The sequence below is a fragment of the Eublepharis macularius genome, chromosome 4, assembly GCF_028583425.1.
Source record: "Eublepharis macularius isolate TG4126 chromosome 4, MPM_Emac_v1.0, whole genome shotgun sequence".
NCBI classification, from domain to species: domain Eukaryota; kingdom Metazoa; phylum Chordata; class Lepidosauria; order Squamata; family Eublepharidae; genus Eublepharis; species Eublepharis macularius.
In genome coordinates, this window is record NC_072793.1 from 11,006,154 (window position 1) to 11,030,931 (window position 24,778).

At 44.2% G+C, this 24,778-nt stretch overlaps 2 protein-coding genes across 2 annotated transcripts in view; both read left to right on the forward strand.

Moving 5' to 3' along the window:
* The window catches only part of LOC129327278 (inactive dipeptidyl peptidase 10-like), an 86,503-nt gene extending 73,472 nt beyond the window's left edge, over positions 1-13,031 (forward strand). The window contains exons 22-26 of the mRNA XM_054975773.1: positions 2,302-2,401; positions 3,802-3,860; positions 6,652-6,724; positions 9,589-9,662; positions 12,709-13,031. Of these exons, the coding sequence (XP_054831748.1) occupies positions 2,302-2,401; positions 3,802-3,860; positions 6,652-6,724; positions 9,589-9,662; positions 12,709-12,846 (444 nt within the window). The 3' untranslated portion in view covers positions 12,847-13,031. The remainder of the gene's footprint in view (positions 1-2,301; positions 2,402-3,801; positions 3,861-6,651; positions 6,725-9,588; positions 9,663-12,708) is intronic.
* Positions 13,032-17,028: 3,997 nt separating this feature from the next.
* The window catches only part of SLC39A5 (solute carrier family 39 member 5), a 39,984-nt gene continuing 32,234 nt past the window's right edge, over positions 17,029-24,778 (forward strand). Inside the window, exon 1 of the mRNA XM_054977481.1 lies at positions 17,029-17,139. The gene's annotated coding sequence lies outside the window, so the exon portion shown is untranslated. The remainder of the gene's footprint in view (positions 17,140-24,778) is intronic.

The window sequence follows — 24,778 nt, forward strand, 5'->3', positions numbered from 1 at the left end:
GTCATTTTCTGTTTTTTTTCTTTTTAACATTACGATGTTATAGCGATATAATGCCTTTATTTTTTTGTGCGGGAAAATTTTAAACTCCGCAACCGTTCTATCTGACTTCCGCTTTCAGTTTTGCGTTACCGAGAGGATCTTAGGCGCGGAAGACTGCAGCCTCATCCAGCTGACAACAACTTCAGTTGTGCACACGGATTTCAGATTATTCAGGAAACAGCAGTAGATTAGGAAACTGAGAAAAGAGTGTTTATCTAATGTTATTCCGTTATAGCGGAATTAAACACCAAAAAAATTTTTTAAAAAAGGGGGGAGGAGCTGCTTCTGCGCCCATTAGAGAGAACGGAACAGAGCGCTTAGGTGTGGACAGCTGGGAGCGCGAAGAAACGTGAGGTGACCCAAAGAAATGTTACTGTGCCGATATCAGCGATGACGCTATGTGCTGTAAATTTAATGGAACAGATGCCCGTGTGACAACGGCCAGTGTCTGGAGTGCGGAGCTGAGTGATTTGGGGTGATCCAAAGATTGTTTTTGAGCACAGAGGGCCTTTATTTTCCCCTATTTTCTGTCTAACAGATGGTTCTGGGAGGCAGTCCAAATAGGAGGCCTCAGCTCCTGAACCAGAGACTGGATCAGCACCAGCACATGTCCTCTTGCAGGGGGCAGTCTATGGAGTTCAGGGCTGTGTGATTTGGGGTGATCCAAAGATTATTCGGGGGTGGAGAGGGCTCTTATGGTTCCCAGTTCCTTATTCACTGCAATGTCTAATGCAAGGTTCTGGGAGAAAGGTGAAATAGTAGGCCTTAGCTCCAGAAGTAGAGACTGGATCAAAACTAGCACATATCCTCTTGTAGGGGACAGTCTCTGGAGTTCAGGGCTGGGGTGATCCAAAGTTTTTTTTTCTGCTGCAGCTGCCATCCCTTTCTTCTTATTGAATTGTTCTGGGGGCACTCTATTTTGAAGCTGTTAACTCAAGATCTGGGTTTTGTAGGATGACCCAGTATAGGTCCACTTAGAGGACTTCATTTTGGGGTTCAGAGCTTTTCAATTTCCCCACAATATTTTTCTTTGGCTTTGCGAATAAGGAACTAGGAAATGCGAATTGGGAACTGGGAACCAACTTCAGCTTCGTGCTTACACACTACTTGTGCTCTGGATCCTTGGCAATCTCAGCTGCTAAAATCATGTAAATACCGCATACATGAGCTCTTGATGTCTCTTGATCAGTGAGCAGCAAAAGTAGTTATCAGGGATCTGCCTCAGATTGGTTTAAGTTGTTCCTCATTGAATGGACTCAAATCGTTGCTGTTGGAGACCAGTTATCTTCAGGGTGGGAATTATATTGCGGGATTCCACAGGGCACAGTCTTTTCCCCCATGTTATTCAACTTCTATGTAAGGCCTTTAGGAGAAATCATTCATAACCATGGAATTGGATGTCTTCAATATGCAGATGATACCCAGCTCTATATCACTCTATCCAAGTCCCCTGATGAGGCAGTAGAGGCCCTCAGTCACTGGCCGTTTCCACACTACTTACCTTCATCTGGAACGTTGCAGAATGTCGCGAAAAAAACATGGAAGATAGCGTCTTCTCATGCGAGTTTTGCGCGTGCAAAACTCGCGTGAGAAGACGCTATCTTCCGCGTATTTTTCGCAAAGTTCCGGATGAAGGTAAGTAGTGTGGAAACGGCCACTGTCTGACAGCTGTAGTCAATTGGCGGAAAGTAAACAAATTGAAACTGAATCCAGACAGAACAGAAGCGAGGCTGGTTGGGAAGGCAGAGCTATTGAAGGATATTGTGCTCCCCGCTTTTGATGGGGTATAGTTGACACTGGCTGACTCATTTAAGAGCCTAGGGTTATACTGGATCCAGTGTTGCTGCCGCATTCTCTGCAGTGTCTCCCACCTTATGGAATGACCTGCCCAAAGAGGTCAGGAAAGCCCCCACTCTCCTTGCTTTCTGCAAACTGTGCAAAACTGAATTATTCATTGTGCACTGCCTGTTGCTGCAAGTATGCTCCTACAAGGTGGTTTCCATGCTGTTAATGTCATTTTTTCAGCATTTTCCACACCTGTATTAGATTTCTGCTTGTTTCCAAATTTATGTTATCCTTATTCTTTTGTATTATTGAATGTCCAGGTTGATGATTGTGTATTGATTTATACTGTGTAATCCACCTTGAGTCTCACTGAGAAATGCAGACTAAAAATAACCGGAAGAAATATAAATAAATAAGTCAGCCTTCACCAGGGCACGAGTGTTTGACCGTCTGCTCTTTCTGCCTTTTCTAAAAAAGGCCTACGGGGGCTTTTTGGCACTTAAGCTCCTGGCTGTGGCAGGAGACCTTTTTAAATGTGGAGCAGCTGTGGCACCCATCACCAGCTTCCGCTTCCATGGTGAGTAGCAGCAAGGGTTGTGGATCCCCTTAAGTTTACCTTAATGCCTTTGTATTTTCCTGATTTCTAAGATTTCTCATCCTTTATTGTTGGTACTTCTTCCTCCACTTGGATAAATAAAGGAACATGCCAGAGAAGAGTGCCTCTTCTCTGCACAAATGCTTTAGGCTGATCCTGCACTGGGCAGGGGGTTGGACTAGATGGTCTGTATGGCCCCTTCCAGCTCTATGATTCTATTATTCTATTCCTCTTAACAGAGAAAGGAGTACCGGACCTGTCCCTAACATAGAGAAGCAGAGGAGGGAAAGAACTGGTAGTTCATCTCTCTGTCGAGATTGCAAGAAAACAATTGCAAAGTTTCTCTCTCCCTGCGCTCCTGTGCAGCTGTCTTTGAGTGATTCCGCACACGTTGGATAATGCACTTCCAATCCTCTTTATAGATCATTTGGAATGGATTTTTTTGTGTGCGGAACAAATAATCCACCTCAAATTATTGATAAAGTGCATTGAAAGTGCATTATCTAACGTGTGCGGAATTAGCCATTGAAAAGCTCTTTCCCCTCCCTGCCTCCCCATGCTAAGGATATAATGCTGTTTTCAACTACAGTTCCCAGGTAAAATCACGTCCTCAACATGTTAAAAAAACAGGTGTTTGGTGTCACTTGTAGTTCAGCCCTGATGCTTCTTGGTGGGTCTGTCTGATAAAATCAGGTGCTTTTCACAGATAAACTGCTGCTGCATAGAGAAGGTGTATGGAATAAAACTACTTTTCCCACGCCATCTCCTTTTTTTATATCTTGCTAAATAAAAAAACATCCACAAAGACACAATTCTGTATCAAGAAAATCTAAATTTTGTAAAAGGTAAATTCTGAAGTCTGTATAAAACTTCATTGCTTAACCATCCTGCAAAAGCAGTGAATCATCAAAAGATTTCATCTGGGTCGGGATCCAGGGACTGGAGAATCAGGCCCTTACCCAATTGCTGAAGTTCATGAAAGTACAAATGCCCCTTCTCTCTTACTGCTTTGGGACACTGCTGTTGAGGCTGTCCGTTAGGGAAATGCTTATTGGCAGGGCTTTTTTTCTGGGAAAAGAGGTGGTGGAATTCAGTGGGTTGCCCTCAGAGAAAATGGTCACATGGCTGGTGGCCCCGCCCCCTGATCTCCAGACAGAGGGGACTTGAGATTGCCCTCCGCACTGCTGAGTGGTGTGGAGGGCAATCTCAACTCCCCTCTGTCTGGAGATCAGGGGGCGGGGCCACCACCCATGTGACCATTTTCAAGAAGTCCCAGAACTCCTTTCCCCCGCGTTCCCCCTGAAAAAAAGCCCTGCTTATTGGAAGAGGTCAGCTCCATAGTGCTCTAAACATCTCTTCCCTTCCTGTGCCCCTTTCCACAGCTGCTACTTTCTCTGAACGCTACTTAGGGATGCCAGCCCGCGAGGATGCAGCCTACACGGTACGTGTGCCCAGAGTTTCTTCCCATCTTTGCCTCCTCCTTCCCTCTTTTTGCTTTACTGAATGCAGTAGGAACTGATGAGGGCTTGTTTATTTTTTAAAAAATTATTTAATTTTAGTTCCAAAATCTTATAAAATAAACATAAAACATATTTGATATCGCTCTTCTGATAAACTGTAAACAAGATTGTATTGTCGAAGGCTTTCACGGCCGGAGAACGATGGTTGTTGTGGGTTTTCCGGGCTGTATTGCCGTGGTCTTGGCATTGTAGTTCCTGACGTTTCGCCAGCAGCTGTGGCTGGCATCTTCAGAGGTGTAGCACCAAAAGACAGAGATCTCTCAGTGTCACAGTGTGGAAAAGATGTAGGTGTGGAAAAGATGTAAACAAGATTGTTGTTATTTAGAGTTTCTGAATGAAATACATCTTTCCTTCATGTTATTGCTGATCTCAGATAATGATACTGAGTTTACGCTTTTCTAATGCATTTTCAAGAGTTATCAAAAATTACGGCAAAGCATAATAGTCAGGGGTTGACATGAGGTTTTTTACAACATCATCTTTTGTCAAGAATTCTAAGACAGGAAACCATTGCTCCCTGAAATATGATTTATAATTTGGTAATTCTAATTGTTTTATTTGGTTTGCGAGTTTCTCCGTGGTAAATTGATCCCACATACGGGTAAGACAATTTGAAATTGTTGGGGATCCGTTTTCCTTCCATAATGAGGCAATTGTAGATTTAGCAGCTGATAAAAGGTTTGCAATCAATTTTTTGCGTATGTTTGGGATTGAGTCATCTTGCCAATCATTTAGGAGAATAGTTTCCAGCATCAATGGGACTGAGTAGTTAGTCATAATTTTGATATGTTTAATCACTTTAGACCAGAATTATTGTATATAAACACATTCCCACCAGCAATGAATAAAGGTGCCTCTCTCCCCACATTTCTTCAAGCATTTAGGAAATGCTTCTGAATTCATGTAGCGTATTTTTTTGGAGTCAAGGACCATTGTGTCATGACTTTTTTTCCAATTTAAATTTTATTTAGTTTTTGTGCTGAACCTTACACAAAAAATGATATTTAATAACACTTTTGGATTACATTTCCATTGAACTATATACAGAAGAGAAAAAAAGAAACTGTATAAACGCTATTTCCCCCCCTTCATAAATACTAATAGTGTCTAGTTCTAAAGTTGAGTTCCTTCACTCTATAAGTTACAGAGAAGTGATAGCAATAAGTTTTTTTAAGCATAAAGAAGTAGCTTATAATAGTCCTGAGATGACACGAGTTTTTTAATAAAGTCTTCTTTCATTAGGAAATCTAAAACTGGAGTCCATTGTTCCATAAGATGTGATTTGTAATATGGCACTTCAGATTGTTTAATTTGATCTACTAATTTCTCCATGGTGAACTGGTCCCAAATACGGGTAAACCATTTTGAAATTGTTGGTGTTTGTTTGTCCTTCCACAAAGAGCCTAATCTTGTCATGATTTTCATGGACTGCATTTTAATACTAATAGTTTTTGTAGTGAATATATATGATTGCCATATGCTTTGCCATTTATGAAGGCTTGTTTACACATGTGCTGAGTACATGCTTAATGAGGGGAATCCCAAATGAACTCACGTTTTATGTGTGATTACATTCATCTTCAAAATGTTGGGGGGGGATGGGGAGATGGGTTCACAAGTGTATGTGCAGAGGAAGGAGAGGTTTTGTTCTACTAAGCATGCTTTTGCAGTTACCAAAGATCCATGGGGCAGGGAGTATTTCTCTGTCTGCCTTTTTCATGTATCTTCTGAGAAGACACGTGTCTCTGGCAGTAAGTTTTGTCTCCCTTCCTGAGAGTCTACAAATTGCACTGGCTTACAGATGGATAATAAGACCATCCCAAGATGATGATGATAACAACAACAACATTTGATTTATATACCACCCTTCAGGACAACTTAATGCCCACTCAGAGCAGTTTGCAAAGTATGTTATTATTATCTCCACAATCACCCTGTGAGGTGGGTGGGGCTGAGAGAGCTCCTAGAAGCTGTGACTGCCCCAAGGTCACCCAGCTGGCTTCAAGTGGAGGAGTGGGGAATCAAACCTGGCTCTCCAGATTAGAGTCCCGCGCTCTTAACCAGTACACCAAACTGGCCCTCACACCAAACTGAGGCATTGCAAAGTCCTGATGGCCCATAGGGTGGTCCCTAAACTCAACCAGTGTGCTGTATTGGTTGGGCTAGGATCTGGGAGATTTGGGTTCTGCCATTGGGCCAATCAACCCCCACTCTGCCTAACTCTCTCACAGGGTTTTTGTGAGGATAAAATGGAGGAGGGAAGAGAACAGTATAAGCCATTTGGGGTAGCAAAATTATATACTTAAATAAAATTATATATATAATTAATTATATAATTAAATAAAAACAAACAAGCTGAGTTGTATTATTGTTCACTATCAAGGCCCTTCAGCCGGTTTTAAATAACTCTCATTATCCAATCCATCTTCTCACTCTTATCAAGATCCAGCAAATTATTAACCACAGCCACCAGATCCCACCTTATTAAAGGTAAGCAGAGCTTGGTCTGTGTTTGGATCATGGGAGACAGCCTGGGAACCTTTCCAGTAGGCCCCTTTGTGCTGAAAAGCAAGATACAAGAAAATAGCATAAAAGGCCAAACAAGCAAGAAACCATATTAAAATAACAACATGGAAGCAGCCACAGATGGAAACACAGAAAGGCTAGGTTTTAACTCTTTTTGTGTTCCACCCAATCCATTTCGTTCCCCAGGTGGCCTCTGTCCTGGAGGAAGCAATCCGTCTCAAGGACAAGAACGTCTTGCTTGTGCATGGAACTGGAGACGGTAAGATCCACTCTGGCAAGGATGTTCAAGGATGGTAGGAATTGTTGTCCTTTTAATGGAGCCTCTCAGATCATGGCCGATTCCGCATGGCTTACCTGAAGCCGGGACATTGAGGAACATGCCGGAAAAAACGCAGAAGATCGCGTTTTCTGCGTGAGTTTTGCGCGATGTCGCGCAAAACTCATGCGAGAAAACGCGATCTTCCCCGTTTTTTCCAGCATGTTCCGAAACATCCCTGCTTCAGGTAAGCTGTGCAGACTGGGCCCACGTAACAATGAATGGTTATTTTAGAGTTTCAAATGCATTTTACATCTTCAGTTCAGTCTAGAATTGCTAAAGTAAGGAAGGAACAAAAATACAGACTCATTCTGTTTTGTTTTATGTGTATGTGCCCCAAACCCACATCCAACTCAGGCTTAGGCTGACCTTCCCCTACCCTGAAGTAAAACTTCTCCTCTTTAAGCCTATGAAACTGTATACTGGGCTGGGAAGCCTCTGGTAGCATGGTTGATGTTAAGCTTCAACTTTCCTTCTTGTCCTACCCTTAAGAAATATTAAAAATGGTTGCCCAGCCAAGTCTTAGTAGGGGACAGATCAGGGGTTTGCGCTTCCCTTTAGCAGAAACTGGCACCCAAGGCTTGGGGAGGTTCAAAACATAACTGAAGGTTTATTCACAGAAGGTTAAAATCAAAAGGCAGGTAGGCAGATGTTTGAACTTAAGTAACAGAAAGGTTTTTATACAGGAACTTCACTGGTGTGAGGCACAAAACACTTGGTATAACACTAGGTTTGCTGGCTTCTTTCAGAGGTCGACACTGCTTCACAGATGTTACACTTTATATACTCAAACACAAACACAGCACGACTTTCCCTCCTCTCCAGATCTTAGGGTGCACCACTGAGACAAACCCTTCCTAGATACTGGGCAGGCATTATAGTCATGAGCTATAACCCTATTCCTGGCACTGAAGGGGAGACTCCTCTCTACCCACTTCCTTGGCCCTCTGTAATTCCCAGATTTCTTGAGTCTAAGCAGGAGTTAGTGCTGGTTTAGTCCTAGGTTTAGTCCTCTTTAGTCCTAGGACTAAAAGTGTTTCACAAACATTATTTCCTCTCACAGAGGATTCTCTGGCTGACCCTCTCTGGTCTAAAGCCAGGCTCCAGCTCCCTTTCACTCCCTTGTTTTCCCTCCAACTCCAACTGACAGCTTCCCCAACATTCCATCCCCAACTGCCATTTCAGGCTAGCCACAATTGGGGGGAGCAGGGGGAGAAAACATGTCAATCATACTTTCACTTCTGGAAATCTCAGCATCTGAAGCTGAGTCCATCACAGTATGCATAAAAAGTATACACTTGAAAATGTAAAATTTGAATAATACTGAACAATATGATGCATGCAGGGCTTTTTTCAGCGGGAACGTGGTGGAACGGAGTTCCGGCACCTCTTGAAAATACTCGGCAATAGTGCATGCAAATAATATTATTTCAAAGAATCCCGTGTGTTTCTTCTTCATTTACACACACTTAGGCAAATACAGTAAAAGAACAATTATAGCAAAGAGTACCTTGAAAAATGTATGCACCTTCTAACCAAGCAGCCTCATACATCTTCATTGTGTGTGAATCTGGCTCCTGAATTTGGAAGGATCCTGGTAAGCCATCTAGTCCAATCTCCTGCTCAGTGCAGGAAAGCTGAGGAGCCCCTGAGGACCTCCACACACACACACACACACACACCCCTTCCATCTGTCACTGTTAAGGCTACCAGGAGAGGAGGAAGCAACCAACCACCCCTCCATCAGAGGAAGGAGCTCTATTGATATTATCTGACTGATACACTTGGCAATCCATTATGTCTGGCGTTGGAGGATATTTGTACCCAAGGCTACCACACCTTGAAAGAGGAAGAACAATCAGAGCTGCAATGGCAGGAAAGTGCATAAGCATTGGAGCATGGCAGCCAGCTTGAGGTGTGGGTGGGCATCTTGCTACTTGGTTGTATCTTTTGGGGGATTCTGTATGCTGCATTGAGGACCATATATGGTAGAAAGATAGGGTTAAAATCATATTTAAAATAAACTTTGTGAACATTAGCACGGTCTGCTACTCCCTGAAAGGGAGTCCATTCATTATGGATTGAATTATTCTTTTCTTGGTAGAAAGAAGATCAAAGGGGAACTCTCTGATATCACCACACGACTCCCTTCCCATGATGCTCTTTGCATAACATCATCAATTGCCCTAGAACGAGACTTAACATTGTGAACACAGCCAAATGGCCGGGATTGCCACATAGAACACCTTTCTGGTGCTAGTACTCTCTCTTTTGGTCACATCCTTCCTCAAAATCCTCCTTTTCTGTGACACCTTTGGCAAAAGGTGTTAGTTCTCATTCCTGACTGAAACTAAGTCCATGAAACTAAAGTGAACACTTTCCTCCCATGGGATAGCCATAGGGGATTTCAAAAAGAGATCCCGTGGCACCTTAAAGACCAAAATATTTATTTTCTTTCAGGTACAGCTTTAGTTCATGTAATTTCCCTTAAAATCTGGAATTCCATTTGTATGTATGAAAGTTGGAAAATATCTACATTGCCTTATTCACACAACATGGTGACTGTACCTATCAGGAATATTCTGTGTAGCATACCCTCCCATGCTGTGTTTTTGAGAAACCAAAACTGAATGTCTGAAACGAAGTACATGAACACTGCAGATGTTCTGCTTATCTGTGGGTGGGATGGAGCCACTTAATCTGAATGCAGATACTGGCCTTGGTAACATTGGGTGTTCATAGTTCATCTATGAAAGACTCTCCTCCTGACATGTCACTAAGTTCACCTTTCCGCTTTCCTCCAACAGCCACAGTGCATTTCCAACACACAGCTGAGCTTCTTATCCAGATGTTGGCTGCAGAGTCTAACTATGCTACTCAGGTAGGATATATTGGGAAGGAAGGCGTTCTCTCTCACTGGGAGAATCAATATATCCCCTCAATACCAATGAATGAGACAGTTGCAATTTTCTTTTCCTCTCTTGTTGATTCTGGGAGGCATTTTGAGTGACCTTTTGAAATTGTTGGATTCTCATAATAATTTAGCAACCAATGTATCTTGTCATTGTCTAGAATAGGGGTAGCAACCTTTTCAGCTCAAATGCCAAATTAAAATGAAACATCTATCTATGAAGATGTTGATGTGCCAGCAGATAAAATGGGATGGGGAGATAAGGGTGGTATTTGGCAGACCACTTGGAGAAAACCAAGCCCCGGCAACACGGCCACCAACACAGGGATTTGCCTTGGACGTGGCTGGTGGCTGTACAGGTCTGGGCAGCTAGGACAGGCAGAAGCCCTGTAGGCTTCTCCTGCAGTGCTGAATCCTGCAGTGCTACCAGTGCCTTGGTTACTTTGGTGGAGATCTGGCCTCTGGTGCCAAACAAAATGCTGCTGTTGGCACTCTTGCTGGGAGTTGCCTACCCCTGTACTCGAACCTATATGAGCTGAACTACAAATACAGATAAATCATGTGGTCCAAAGTTCCTGGGGCTTTGTTGAGGGAAGTCAGAATGCTTCTCATTTTAGAAACCCTTCAAATCATAGAATCATAGAGTTGGAAGGGGCCATACAGACCATACAGACCATACAGTCCAACCCCCTGCCCAGTGCAGGATCAGCCTAAAGCATCTCTGACAAATATTCATCCAGCCTCTTCTTGAAAACTGCCGGTGAAGGGGAGCTCACCACCTCCCTAGGCAGCTGATTCCACTTTTGAACTACTCTGACCGTGAAAAAGTTTTTCCTAATACCTTTGTGCATGTAATTGAAGCCCATTGCTTCGGGTCCTACTCTCTGCTGCCAACTGGAACAGCTCTTTGCCCTCCTCCAAATGACAGCCTTTCAAATATTTAAAGAGAGCAATCATGTCCCCCCTCAATCTCCTCCAAACTAAACATTCCCAAGGCCCTCAGCATTTCCTCATAGGGCTCAGTCTCTAGACCCCTGATCATCCTTGTTGCTCTCCTCTGCACCCTCTCGATTTTGTCCACATCCTTTTTGAAATGAGGCCTCCAGAACTGCACACAATACTCCAGGTGTGGCCTGACCAAGGCAGTATAGAGAGGGCTATGACCTGCGATTTTGACGCTATGGCCCCTTTGATACAACCCAAGATTGAATTAGCCTTTTTTGCCACCGCATCACACTGACTGCTCATATTCAGTTTACAGTCCACTCTTACCCCAAGATCCCTTTCACATATACTACTGCCCAGAAGTGTATCCCCCATCCAGTATTTGTGCTTCCCATTTTTGAGGCCCAGATGTAATACTGTGCACTTGTCTTTGTTGAATTGCATCCTATTCACAGCTGCCCACTTCTCCAGAGTATTCAGGTCTTGTTGAATTTTAATTCTATCTTCTTGGGTGTTTGCTACTCCTCCCAATTTGGTATCATCAGCAAATTTAATGAGCAGCCCTTCCACTCCTTCATCCAGATCATTGGTACAAATATTGAAAAGTACCGGGCCCAAAACCGAGCCCTGTGGCACCCCACTGGACACCTCCCTCCAATCTGATGAAACGCCGTTGACCACCACTCTTTGGGTGCGGTCCTCTAACCAATTCCCTATCCACCGAACTGTCCTATAGTCCAGTCCACAGTCTTCCAGTTTGCCCATCAGAATGTCATGTAGAAGACTGGCGAGTCAGGTAGAAAACTAAATAAAATCTGTTCTTGGACCTGCTTATTTTTCCCAAGGGAAAGAGTTTTTTTGTATGTGGGAAAGCCTTTAAACATGTGGTTTCCCACCTGAAGTAGTAGAGTTCCAAGAACTCAGTATGAAGTGTCATATCTGTTTCTGTAAACTGGACCAAAAATCCATGGCAGATGCTTACTTCAAATCAATTTGTAAAAATCAGGTCACAAATACACGTAACATCTCTTGGGACTTTTAGCCCACTTAGCAATTGTCCTTCCAGGCCCTGCGACACTCTTAAAGTTGTCTAGAAGGAGACATTCTGCCAAGTGTGTGTTTTTCCACACGCCATTGATCTATGAGGGGGAAAGCCACACCTGGTATAACTCTATTTTATATACTACTTGAGGTACTGGTAGCATTGCCAGGTCCTGGCAGGGGACATACTGGGTGTAGGAGGCTCACTAGCAATGTCCTTAGGTCACTGGTGACATGCTGGTGTCACTCCCTGTGTGCCAGGAAGTGATGTCAGCATGTCACCAGAGGACACTGGGGATGCTCTGGCATTTGGGCAGACTCTATGGTTTCATGTTACTTCCTGGTGCACAGGGAGTGCCATCAGTGTGTCAGGACACTTGCTGATATTCCCCTCTGTTTCCTGCCATTTTTTTCCCTCACCAGCCAACTGAGCAGCAGTGAGAAGCACCCACTGGCAGCAAGGGGCTCCCCCTTTCCAATGAGCGCTTAGTAAGCCTGGACACCAGGCCCTCTAGGAGTTTAGCCTGGCAAACATAAGGGAGTAGAAAGCCCAAAGAGGAGTGGATGGAGCCAAGCTTTCTCGGATTGGTTTGAACTAGGCAGCCACTGGAAAGGGTGAGAGGAGAGGCGCAGTCTGCCCTGGCCTGCTCCAAACAGCCCCTCAGTGGAGCACAAGGTGATGGAATGATGGGCACAGGAATTGCAATAGGATTCTGCTTTATTTCACCTTCCTCCCACTTTGGCAGTGGCAAACACAGCTTTGCCTTTGAAAAGGCCCCGTTGCTACCACAATGAAGCTGGTAGTTAAAGTGAGCACCATCACCTTTGCTTTCCTTAGTCAAGAGCCCCCAACTTCAGGCCTTCTTGTCTTTATTTCCTTATAATCTGGCTTTCTTTTCCCTTAGCTGTTTCCTGACCTTGGTTGCATCTTAAGAGTTGTTATGAACAGAGAAACGACGCACAGCTTTTCTTTTTTACTTCTAAAGACAGCAACAAAAACATGGCTAACCACAGTGTGTTTGTTCACCAGATCTACCCAGATGAAGGCCATATCTTTTTGGATACCAACCAGCGCCACCTCCGCCAGACCCTTTCTTCCTTCTTTCGAGCCTGCTTTAAGGACATAGAGCAGGAACACCTGATAGCAGAGGAAGATGACGACTCGTAGTGCTTTTCCAATGAGGGATGCTGAGAGTAATTAAATGCTGTGCTGTGACAGCCCTTGGCAGCATTCAGTACATCCCAAAGACCGGGGCCCTGTATTCTTCACACTATGCAAGCACACAATTGGTGTGGATCACAGAAATGAGCATCTTGAAAAGCTTGGTATGGGACTTTTAAAAAATGACTTGCTGGCCCTCAAGGAGTTCTGAAAGGGTGGATATATTGAATCCTTGGGGAAATCTCAGCAGTCCAGAAGGCTGAGACAGGATTTCCAGTAATCAGGGGACCAGGGGTCACTGCCCCACATATTCCTTTAACCATCTAACGAGCTATTAGAAGCAGAACAGAGGCCACATAACACACGACTCCGGAATTCTCTCAATGGAACTCCAAATATGTGATTTGGTTCTAAAAAGCAACTACAGGCAAGGCCCAAGGTGGATTGGGGACAGGTTGCTGGGAAGAAGGGGTTAATACCCTCTTCGTGCAGTGAAGCCAGTCGGAAATAACCCTCCTTAGGCGACATGCATCCCCAATAGCCAGAAGAAGAAGACAGGCACAATATGAGTACGTGTCTTTTTCCCTTTGGCGTTTAGTTCAGCAGAAGCAGCATTTTTTATCTGGGACATGGCACAAGGAAAGAAGACGAAACACACCTTCCCCAGCATTCTTGTATATTTTCTCCCTCTCCCTGCTGTTTTCTTAAAGCCAAATTACATACCTGATGATTCAGTGCTGGTACTCCGAGTCCAACTCCTGACATACAGGGTAGTTTACCCCTAAGTTACATATCCAAAGCAGATACACACAACTTTGCTAGTTTGTATAATATATCCATGTTGCAGAATTCACTTTTTCTTGTCCTCTGAGAACTCAAGTCCCAGGTGTGTGGGGCCTTGCATGGCTGTAGACATGAGAAGAGCTTCAGCCTTTCCTCTGTGCCACTTTGCCAACCTGAAACAGTCCTGGATTGCTTTCTTTGCCCAGTTTGGTGCTTCATATCTACTGATGGGGTGCACGAAGTTTTCCCCAAAGGGGCAAATAGCGCTCCTCTGACATTTCAGGAGAGGAAAATGAAATGGGAGGGGGGCATAAGGACCCTCTATCTGGTGACTGAGCAGGGAACTTTCAATTGCATGATGGCGCTTGTGGCAGACGGACCTGGGCTCAATCCAGTGAATTTGTAGTCCAGCCCTTCATTGGGAAACCAGGAAGTCCTTTGACTGAAATCTGGACTCTGCTGTGAATTCAGATGGCTGTAGGGAAGCCATCACCTCTGAATCTCTGCCTCCCTCTGCAAGAATGAGGGTAACCATTCCTACCCCGCTTACAGAAGCATTGTGAAGATTACTGAGGAAATGTACATGAAGTGGTTTGAACACTGTGGAGAGCAGGGCTTTTTTTCAGCTGGAACGCGGTGGAACGGAGTTCCGGCACCTCTTGAAAATGGTCACTTGGCTGGTGGCCCCGCCCCCTGATCTCCAGACAGAGGGGAGTTGAGATTGTCCTCAACTCCCCTCTGTCTGGAGATCAGGGGGTGAGGCCAGCAGCCATGTGACCATTTTTGCTGAGGGTGATTTGAACTTTTAAAAATTCCCCCCTTGTTCCAGCTGACCCAAAGTGATGTCATGGGCCCTGGGAGCATGTGTGCACTTTGCGCGCACACGTGGTGTGGCGGAACGGGCGCTGGCTCTCAGTCTGGGCAACTGAGCCGCCGTCAATGGCCTGCTAGCCCCGCTATCCGCCTCCCACCATCCCTGGTGGGCGTGGCTCACAGTCTCCATCGCTGCCACCACTCACTGATTTGTACACTGCCTGACTGAGGGGCAGTGAGACCCCTCTGGCTGAATTTCCTTACTGGGAAGTGAATTACCCAATCTTTGGTTGAGCCCTGGAGAATTGGCAGCCAACCAAGGTCTAGCCGTATCAGTTTCTCCCGGGCTCCCTCCTTTCGTGTAGCGTGCCAAGTGGGGGAGGTTATGTAGTCAGAGCACCACAAGGTTCTTTATATTCAAAAACTGTAGTTCAATAACTACATACAGAGCACTTGCACACAAAGCAGGTAAAGGCACAACACATAGGGGTAGACCCCCCCCCTTTCGTAACCCACAGGGCAGAAAATCGAACTGGAGAGAACCGCCGTCTGCTTTCCCTACCACACTGTTCCCTACTCTGCCTTAAGGGGCTGGTGGTCTCAGGGAAGGTCCCCCCTTCCTTTCCTTTCTGCTGCCTCCCAGGCCCTCCACACTTAGGGCCCAGGCACCCGGGTTTCACCCCGCAGCAGGAGCCTCTCCTTCTTCAACCAAGAAGGTGGATTCCCTTCCCCTCAGGATGGGCTGGGTATCTCTGTGGAGGCTGCTCCGTCCCTTATTTTTACCGCCCTTTCTTGGCCTGGGGCAGCTGGGAGTTGTAGTCCAGGAAGAAGGGCGTCCCCTACCGAGACTCCTGCAGGCCCCTCCCTGGCCCTACAGCCCATTAAACCTCGTGGGGAACATTTTTTTCCCCTTTAAAACAGATTAACTGCTAGCAGCACTCATTTCACCCTTGGCAACCATTTCGTTACATGTGGTACCAGGGGCACCAACCTCCTGCCAAGAGTTGCCCCCTGTGCTGGCAACCCACTGAGTTCCGCCGTCTCTTTTCCCAGAAAAAAAGCCCTGGTGGAGAGTGATATGAATTCTAAATATTTTATTTATTTTTATTTTACTTCATTTATACTCCAGTATTCTCCCCGACTAGGGCTGCCAGGTTCCCTGGTGGGAGCAAGGGATTCCCTGCTCCCACCGCCTCCCACCCCCCACTCACCTGACCAGAGTGGGGGGAGGCAAGAGAACAGGCCTCCTGGGCGTGATCTAGAGACAGCATGACGACGTCTCTCCGAGGAGTGACATCATCGCACAGGCCCCAGGAGCATTCCCACACTTTGCACTGGGCCAATTTGGGCTCAAATTGGCCTGATGTAAAGCTAGGATTGCCAGCCTCTAGATGGTGGCTGGAGATCTGGAATTACATCTGATCTCCAGATGAGAGATGAGTTCCCCTGGAGAAAATGGCTGTTTTGGAGGGTGGACTCTATAACTATACCATTCTGAGGCCCCTCCCCAAACCCTGCCCTCTACAGGCTGCACCCCCAAAAGCTCCAGGAATTTCCCAACCTAGACCTGGCAACGCTATGTAAAGTGCAGGAGCAGTCCCAGAGGATGTCGTCACTCCTGGAAGTGACATCATTGCGCTGCCCCGAGGGTGCATGCACAAAGATAGGAAAAGGTCACACACACCCTCCCCATTGGGAGCGTAAGGGGACCTGTCAGCCCTATCCCTAAGGGTCTCCCAGAGCAGCTCACAACATTATCCCCTTCGCTGTTCTATTTTATCCTTACAACAAACCTTTGAGCTAGGCTAGGCTGAGAGAGTGTGACTAGCTCCAGGTCATGCAGCAAGCTTCTGCGGCAGAGTGGAGTTTCAAATGGGAGGGCCTCCCAGATCCTGCTCCAGCGCTCTGCACCCTGCTGACTTAAATCTTACTAATGTTCTTCATAAAAGCATACAGTATTGCTGAAAGTATCTTCCCTTCGGTGTTACCTGGGTTGCTTGTTGAAAGCGTGGGAGGCAAGTTTACGTTTGTTCAATAGATAATCATTATGTTTAATACAATCAAAAACCAGAAAGGTAACAACATACAATCTAATTAAAATATACAATCAAGGTAAATTGTGCTATTAAAAATCTATCCATGTTCAATAAATATCCTTCGTGCTGCAAGAACCCTAAACTGGAGATAGTGACTAGGCATGATAGACAGCAGGGTTTCTTTTCTTTCAAAAGTAACATAAAAGATGATACGCCAGCACGTATGTTTGTCACAATTCCCTCTCAGAATAGAAAACTGGAGAAATAGGAGGCCAGTGAGCTGAAATGATCAAGGGCTCTGATTCTTTTCATGGGCAGAATTTTCCATCATTTAGTATATAGAAATGAAGCAGTTGAAGCGTTCCCCTGCACCTGGAAGAGCTTCGTCTGCTGCACAAAAAAAGCCCCTGGCAACTCTGCCAACCCATGAGAGCTCTGGGCTCCGGCCACCTGTTCCCAGGGAGCTCTTTGCACTTCAGACTCCTCCCTGGTCCACAAGCGCCCTGCCTCCTCCGTGCCACTCCCAGGTCCATCGAGCAGGATTTGGTAGAGCCCTAGCAACCCTTGACCCTTCCAGCTGTTCAGCCAGCCAGGTCTTTCAGCACCAGAAGCGGCGACACCTGAAATTCCCACATACCTGAGAAACTGGCGGGGGAAGCTAATCAAGGTAACGTTGCTTAAATCTTTTGTGGGGTCCCTTTGTAAACACAAAAATGACACAAAGCTGGCATGTTGTTAAATTATTTGGTATATTTTGATCTTGCTTTCCCCCACCAGTGAGGACCTAAGGCAGCTTACAAAAAATAAACAGAATTTAAAAACAGCATAAATGTATATTGTATTTTTTAAAAAACCCAAAAGCTATCATGGGCTGATGTCTACCAGATCAACCCAACTGGCCAAAACCATTGGCTATGATTCAAATCAAATCAAATACCTTCAGGGCTTTTTTTCAGCAGGAACGCGGTGGAACGGAGTTCCGGAACCTCTTGAAAATGGTCACATGTCCGGTGGCCCCGCCCCCTGATCTCCAGACAGAGGGGAGTTTAGATTGCTCTACGCGCCGCTCGGCGGCGCGTAGGGCAATCTCAACTCCCCTCTGTCTGGAGATCAGGGGGCGGGGCCACCGGACATGTGACCATTTTCTCTGAGGGCAACCCACTGAGTTCCCCCACCTCTTTTCCCAGGAAAAAAGCCCTGATTACCTTTATTAGCATTATGATTCATGGGTCAGTATCACTCAGGTTCCTTACCCTTCAACTCATGCCCAAGGACTTTCACGGCTCTGCTGTGGTAGCACACACGGCAAAGACCCTGGTGTCGTGCTGCACTGGAGGCAGAAATTTACTTCGCACAGTTGTGTTCGATGTAGAGCTATACATCTCACTGTACATGCGCTCCTGCGGATGACAGACTTTGATTTGTCTGGAATATCAGTGTCCGCCTCACAGCTGGATATATGTTGGCTTTTGGGGTCCCGATGATGGGGATGAAAGGACCATGTTGTCAGCTGCTGCAGAAGTTTCTTTCAGTATATTTTGTCAAGGTGGCAGGCGACCCAGATGCTCTTAGCTGGTGGCCATTGTTATATGGACATTGCACTAGTTCCTTGTAGTTGTCTGCCATATCTACTTGACAGAAGTTGGCATAGTAAAGACCACGGTATACCTGCCTCTGGGACTTACATACTTGTAATCAATATCTGCCCTTCATTGGAGTAAGGTATGAATAGAAAGAGAAGAGCCTTTGGGGGTGGAATGTTGGTTTCATGCAACATATGGGCATGGAGCAGGGGGGGTCACTGGGGCAGTCGAGAGAGGGGTAGTTGTGAATTTCCTGCATTGTGCAGGGGGTTGGACTAGATGACCCTAGTCTAACCCTGTGATTCTATGGGAAACTTCTAAGAGGGACTTACAATGCAGTTTCCCCTAAACTTGCTCCAAGTTCTTTCTTTTCCTTTCTTTTCTTTGCAAAATTATTTAGAGACTCCTTCACATCATGTGCTGGGGATTGCTCCCTTTTAAAGAATTGTAGGCTGCGTCTTAGTGGGACAGCCTCTTTGCATGCAGAAGGTCCCAGATAAAATCTGAAGGAGGTGGGTGAAACAATGCAGGAAGGTCGTTTGTACAAAGCCCTTCCTCTCTGCAGTCTCCCCGTGGAGATTTGTGATCTGTAAAAGAAAAATATCCTTTAAAATAAAATTGAACTCTCAGTACTGTTGATGTATGTTCATCAAACAGAAGCTCCTGCTGTGTTGGATGTTTTTTGAAACGTCCACATACTTCAGACGAAGACTGGGAACAGTTCTTGGATTCATCATCTTTTTATTTTTAGGCATGAATGAGAGAGGCTAGAAAATTAAGAATCTGTACTATAATTTCACCAGTTTGGGAGGCAACATTAAAGTTTTGCATGGCAGGAGGTAAGGTTCTGTGTTTGGAATTGTACAGCATCAGGCTCAGCTTTGCATGTATTTCTGTAGCATACCATCTCCATGTGTACTAAGCCCTTCATTTCTTTACACGATACGCTTGGCCATGATTCACACACATGTTGATAATATCAAGTGCAAAGTGAATTGGCCATCGATGATATAATGTTATTTGATGATACCTTTCATACCATACTTTTCAGCAGAGTCGGTTCACATGTTCTGCTTTTAGACATCAAGAGTACACTAACGAAGTGTAGAGAAAGTAACGTTCTTGCATGTTTGAACCAAACTTAATTTTGGCCTCTGAATTTGTTTTAAGAGATTGAATCAATTTCCAATAGAGAAGCAGGGGCTAGGAGGGAAGTTATGGATCTTCTGCTTTTCATGCAACTCTCTTTCTGCCCCCTCCCCATATAGGTTACTCTTGATCTTGGATCCCCATTCAAAGAAAAAAGACGGGGATGGAGATGTGTGTAAAAAGCAATAGGGAGGCTGAGCTTAAAACGTTATTCAAGATTACTTACCAAACATTTTCCTAGAGTGAGGGACAACAAGCCTTCCAATCATATTTCTTGAAGATGTTCATCACTTTATTATGGTTGATAGGCAACTGATAGACTCTTCCTACCATCCCTTTGATACTATTGTTTATTGATCAGTTATCAAATACTGGTAGTTCTTTAGCCTAATCAATGTTGGTATCTTATCTGGGAGAATGGGTGTAATAAAAGGTTGAAATTGTCTGATTTTCTGTTCTGTCTTGATACAACAAAAATGCATTTCTTTTCCCAAGTTCTTGCAGCCCTACCAAATCCTTCCTTACGTTTCCCATCATTGGCCGTTTCCACGTGTCCTAAAAAGAGCACCCCATTCACTGAACACGGGCAGCTTTTCTGTGGGATTTCTGACGTCTCCATTTCCAAAATGGATGTGGGCAGTTTTGCTTCCGTTTGCGTGGCACCATGAAAACTGCCTGCATCCATTTTGGAAACGGAGACGTCAGAAATCCTGTGGAAAAGCCACCAGCGTTCAGTGAGTGGGATGCTCTTTTTAGGACGTGTGGAAACGGCCATTATTATATCATCTAACGTATCCTCTGAATTGTATTGCTTTTTGGAATAACAACTATAACAATTGTATGCTTAAGTATTTTTAAAAGTGTATATCACAACAGGATAATATATTTGATGCATGGTTTGTAAATAATCTTTGCTATGTCCTCTTTTTAAAAATAATAATAATAGATTATGTATTTAATGAAATTAACCAATTTTGGACTCAAATCATGTCAGTACAATTTTCATTTCCTTCCCTGGTTGTGTTCCTTGGGAGGCAAAGATCTAGGAGATAACTGGTTTGGCTTTTGATATTCCACAGCATGTGACAGATACCTCCAAGAAGGAAAGCTTCCAAAGCCCTGCAGTTTATTATGGTCTGGGCCTTATATTCTTGGAGGGTTATCCAGTCCAGTACATATCAGGAGTCCTGTGCAGCAGGAAGCATTTCAGCTAATACAGTTTCTGTCAGCGGAACTGGGCATGATCAAAGTTGCATGTCTGCCACCAAAAGCACCAGTCCTTTCTTCCCCCATTCACGTCAATAAAATTTCAGCCCTCAGGCTGCCTTTGTAAAATTCATAGTTAGGATTTGGGCGGGAATATTTAACTTCTTGATACTCCGAGAGTAGTTTAAGATTACCTCCAGTTAGTATAAAAGGTGTGAATTTACAAGGCAGTCTTAAACAGAGTTGCATTCTAAGACCATTGACTACAGCTGACTATAACTCTGCTCAGGGCTTTTTTTATGGGAAAAGAGGTGGTGGAACTCAGTGGGTGGCCAGTACAGGGGGCAACTCTTGGCGGGTGGTACCACATGTGCACATGCAAAGTGCGCTCATGCTCCCAGGACCAATGATGTCATTTTGGGTCAGCTGGAACAAGGGGGAGTTTTTAAATCACCCTGGGCAAAAATGGTCACATGGCTGGTGGCCCCGCCCCCTGATCTCCAGACAGAGGGGAGTTTAGATCGCCCTCCGCACCGCTTGGCAATCTCAACTCCCCTCTGTCTGGAGATCAGGGGGCGGGGCCACCAGCCATGTGTCCATTTTCAAGAGGTTCCAGAACTCCTTTCCACCGTGTTCCAGCTGAAAAAAAGCCCTGACTCTACTGAGGACACCGCAGTTAGTTTCTCAGTTTAGCTTTAGCCTACTCTGTCAGAAAATTCTTTGGTATGTTAATGGCAGGCTAGAAGGAGAGAAAATGCCTCTTTTTTGAGCTATAAGTCAGGTAACCAATGGGACCAATCTGGAAACAAAGTACTGCAAATTTTCCAGCAGGTGGAGGAATGGTGTCTGATATGAATTTGCTTATGGGAGGAAAGAGAAGGAAGGAGAGAAAATGCCATGAAGCTGCCTAAGGAAGCATGAAAGCTATATTATTTAGTTCATACCCATACAATAATTGGGAACTAATCCTGCTAACTTTATTTATGCCTACATATTTATTTGCCTCTTTGGACAGGGTTATAGCTAGGGAAAGAAGAATCGTTTTCTCTTTGCCTCGGAATGCTGCAAATAGACCTTAGCTCAATATTCTGTTTTCTTTTGTAATCAGTTGTGTTATATGCTTAGTAAATGCTATTTTTTTAAAAAAAATCTGTGTATGTGGTTTGTGGTCTGCTTGTACATTCACATATGCCTGACTTGATCCAAAATAAGGTTAAGAAATCATTTACCCGGCTATTTACCAGCACAGATGTGACTCCCATTGAATTAGCCTGGTGCTCACAATAAATTGGGGGAGATGCCCATGGAAATGACTGTAAACCTTTATTAGAAGACTTTTTAAAGATCACAAAAGAGAGGGTTTAATTTCCAGTAGTGCTAGACTGGATTTCTAGCAAAACATTTCTGGTGGTGTCAGTGATTAAATATGTGTTTGGGAATTGGGTTTGATTAGGTTTCCTTATTGAGCTCTTTCTCCAGTGGGTAGCCATGTTAGTCTGCAGTTGAAGAGTAAGATCTGGGTCCAATAACACCTTAAAGACCAGCCAGATTTCCAAAGTATGAGCTTTCAAGAGTCAAAGGTCCCTTAGTTAGATATGAGGAGTGGAAAAGGAAGGAGATTTGGTGACTATTTATTTCTTCAGATCAATGGCACAGCCATGGACAGCCACATGGCACCACAATGTGCCAACATTTTCATGGCTGACTTGGAACCGCACTTCTTCAGCTCCCACCTGCTCCCACCCCTCTTGTACTTGAGATACGTCATTTTTATCATCTGGATACATGGGAAAGAAGCACCAGAAACATTTCACCAGGCTTTCAGCAACTTCCACCCCACCATGAACCTGATCACAAATCAATTAGGAGTAGCAGTTCTCAAGCAGGGAAACTTCAAAGGGAAAGTGCAATGCAAGCTTGCTGAAATTTAGTTTATTTGCAAATTTGGAACAATGGATCCCCCACGGTTGAATCAGCACATAGGATTTTTCTTGTGTTACAGATGGTAATTTTCTGCACTTTGCATCCCTGTTCTATCAAGCTAAATACAACATGTAGCTTCCTTGAAGATAGTTTCAAGTATGTAAATGTGTTAGCCTGTGGTAGAAGAGTAAGATTCAGATCCAGTAGCACCTTAAAGACCAACTAGGTTTCCAAGGTATGAGTTTTCAAGAGTCAGATACGACATGTCTAACTAAAGGAGCTTTGACTCTTGAAAGTTCATACCTTGTAAATGTAGTTGGTCTTCAAGGTGCTATTGGACCAGGATCTTGCTCTTGTGCTGAGGTCTGGTAACTTGTAATCTTCCTCACAGTAAACAGTAAAGGCTGTTTTATCATATCTACTAATACAAAATGTATGAAATGTTCTGAGACTCTGTTTTCCTCACCCTCCCTCTTATTGATTGGTGTGTTTGTAGGGATAGAGAATTTTGGAGCATTGTGTCACATTTTGTGTAACTAGATGCTACTGGGAAAGGAAAGGGCAAAGAAGACGTGCGGCTGCTGTTTCTTCTGTGATGGCCATGCAGTTCTTATGATGACATCCAGATCTTGGTACTCCTTTGGGATTCCAGTTGAAGCACAGGATGGTATGAGTGGGAATGGGAGGGAATCCTTGCAGCTGCCTTGGACATTTAAAAAGTTATAGGCAGTATTTCAGTTTGCAGTCTGGATACCCTACTTCAGTAAAGCTCTATGTGCTCCTTCCATTTAAATAAATGGGGAAGCTTGGCACATTAAAAAGTGGTGCGTTCCTGCTGAACCCCACACAGTACTTTGGACCACGACATCTCAGCTCAGTGAAGGAAAGGTTTTGTGAGTTTAGAGTTCCGTACCTACACTGGATGAGGGCCAGCTGTTGACCTAACTTTTAAAAATGAATGTAATTCATATGTAACCATATATTTACCTAGGATATATTTAACTATGAATCACCAGCATTATATGTGAATATTTAAGCCAAGGACTGCAAGCTTTCCTCTATAGGCCATATCAAAATTAAAATAGAATGCTGAGGTCTTATCAAGCCAAGCCAGTGTAGGGTTGCCTCCTTATTTCTAGCTGGGCTCTTGTTCCTTTTACACCAACGTAAGACGCTGCTTCTGAACAAATAGTTGTTTCCCCACAAACAGTAGTGGGAAAAGCTTCTCTTGTTGAATGTCTGTCTTTTGACTACAAAACACGCAGAGTCTGTGCTAGAGAAAATAGTGGGAATGATGGGGTGAAATTCTCAGATTTGTGATGTTTTTGAGTCTGTATCCCAAAATTCCAAATGCAGTTTTCATATTTGGGATTTAAGTTTTGGGAGTAAATTTCAGCTTCTGATACATTGCATGTGTATGCGCGAGACTCAATAGTCCCATAATTAAGGACTTCAGCCCCAGACTTTTTGGAACTCATATATTTTTGGTGTTGTTTACAATAAAAATTTTCTGAAGAACATGTGTGGGCTATTTAGAGCTATCCTTCCCAATGAAGATTAGAGAAAAGTTCTGGTTTTAGAGTAATGAGGCCCTGTGAATATAAGGAAGAAGTGGGGAAAATCTGCACCTCAATTAGAATTTCAAAGTTTGAAAAAAAGGTGTATTTCCAATATAATAAAACAGGAGTCCAGTGACTTCTTAAAGACTAACAAAATTTATTCCGAGAGTCAGAGCTCGCTCATCAGCTACATCTGAAGTGCGCTTTAGCTCGCAAAAGCTCATACTGGAATAAATTTTGTTAGTCTTTAAGGTGCCACTGGATTCCTGTTGAATTTTGCTGCTACAGATTAACAGTTATCCCTTTGGATTTATTTCAAGACAGTACCGAAATTATGTTCAGTTTCAATTTGGACCCTTCTCTGGTCTCTCTGCCCATCTTCTCTTGGTTTTGCATCAGTGTATGAAAGGATTTCCCTCAGCATGGGTGCAATCAGTTTTCCAGTTGACAAGTTGTCATTCAGTGACCCTTAATCATTGTGGGTGTGTAGGTAGTACGGTACTAGTACCTACAAAGTAAGAACATAGATTGCCAAACAAATCTGTAACTTAACTCGGGGAATTGATTTGCTTGTCTCCCCCCATTACCAAAGAGTTTTTCTCCTTCTCTTGGAACTATGTGCCAGTTCTCATTTCACTCTTCCCCCAACCCCTTCCTTTTCACATGCGATTACAGACAGACATTGACCTTTAATACTTCCTGCTGGGTGGGAAAAAGAGCTTACTTAATTTCTGAGCTAAGGGATAACTGGGTGAACCATTAACCTTGCCAAACAAAATAACATGGCTTACAAAACTGCCTTGTCAAGGACAGGAGGTACCCCTGTCACTTCCTAAAGGTAACTTGTGATCTTTTTCCAAAGTAAAAGATAATTCACACACAGTGA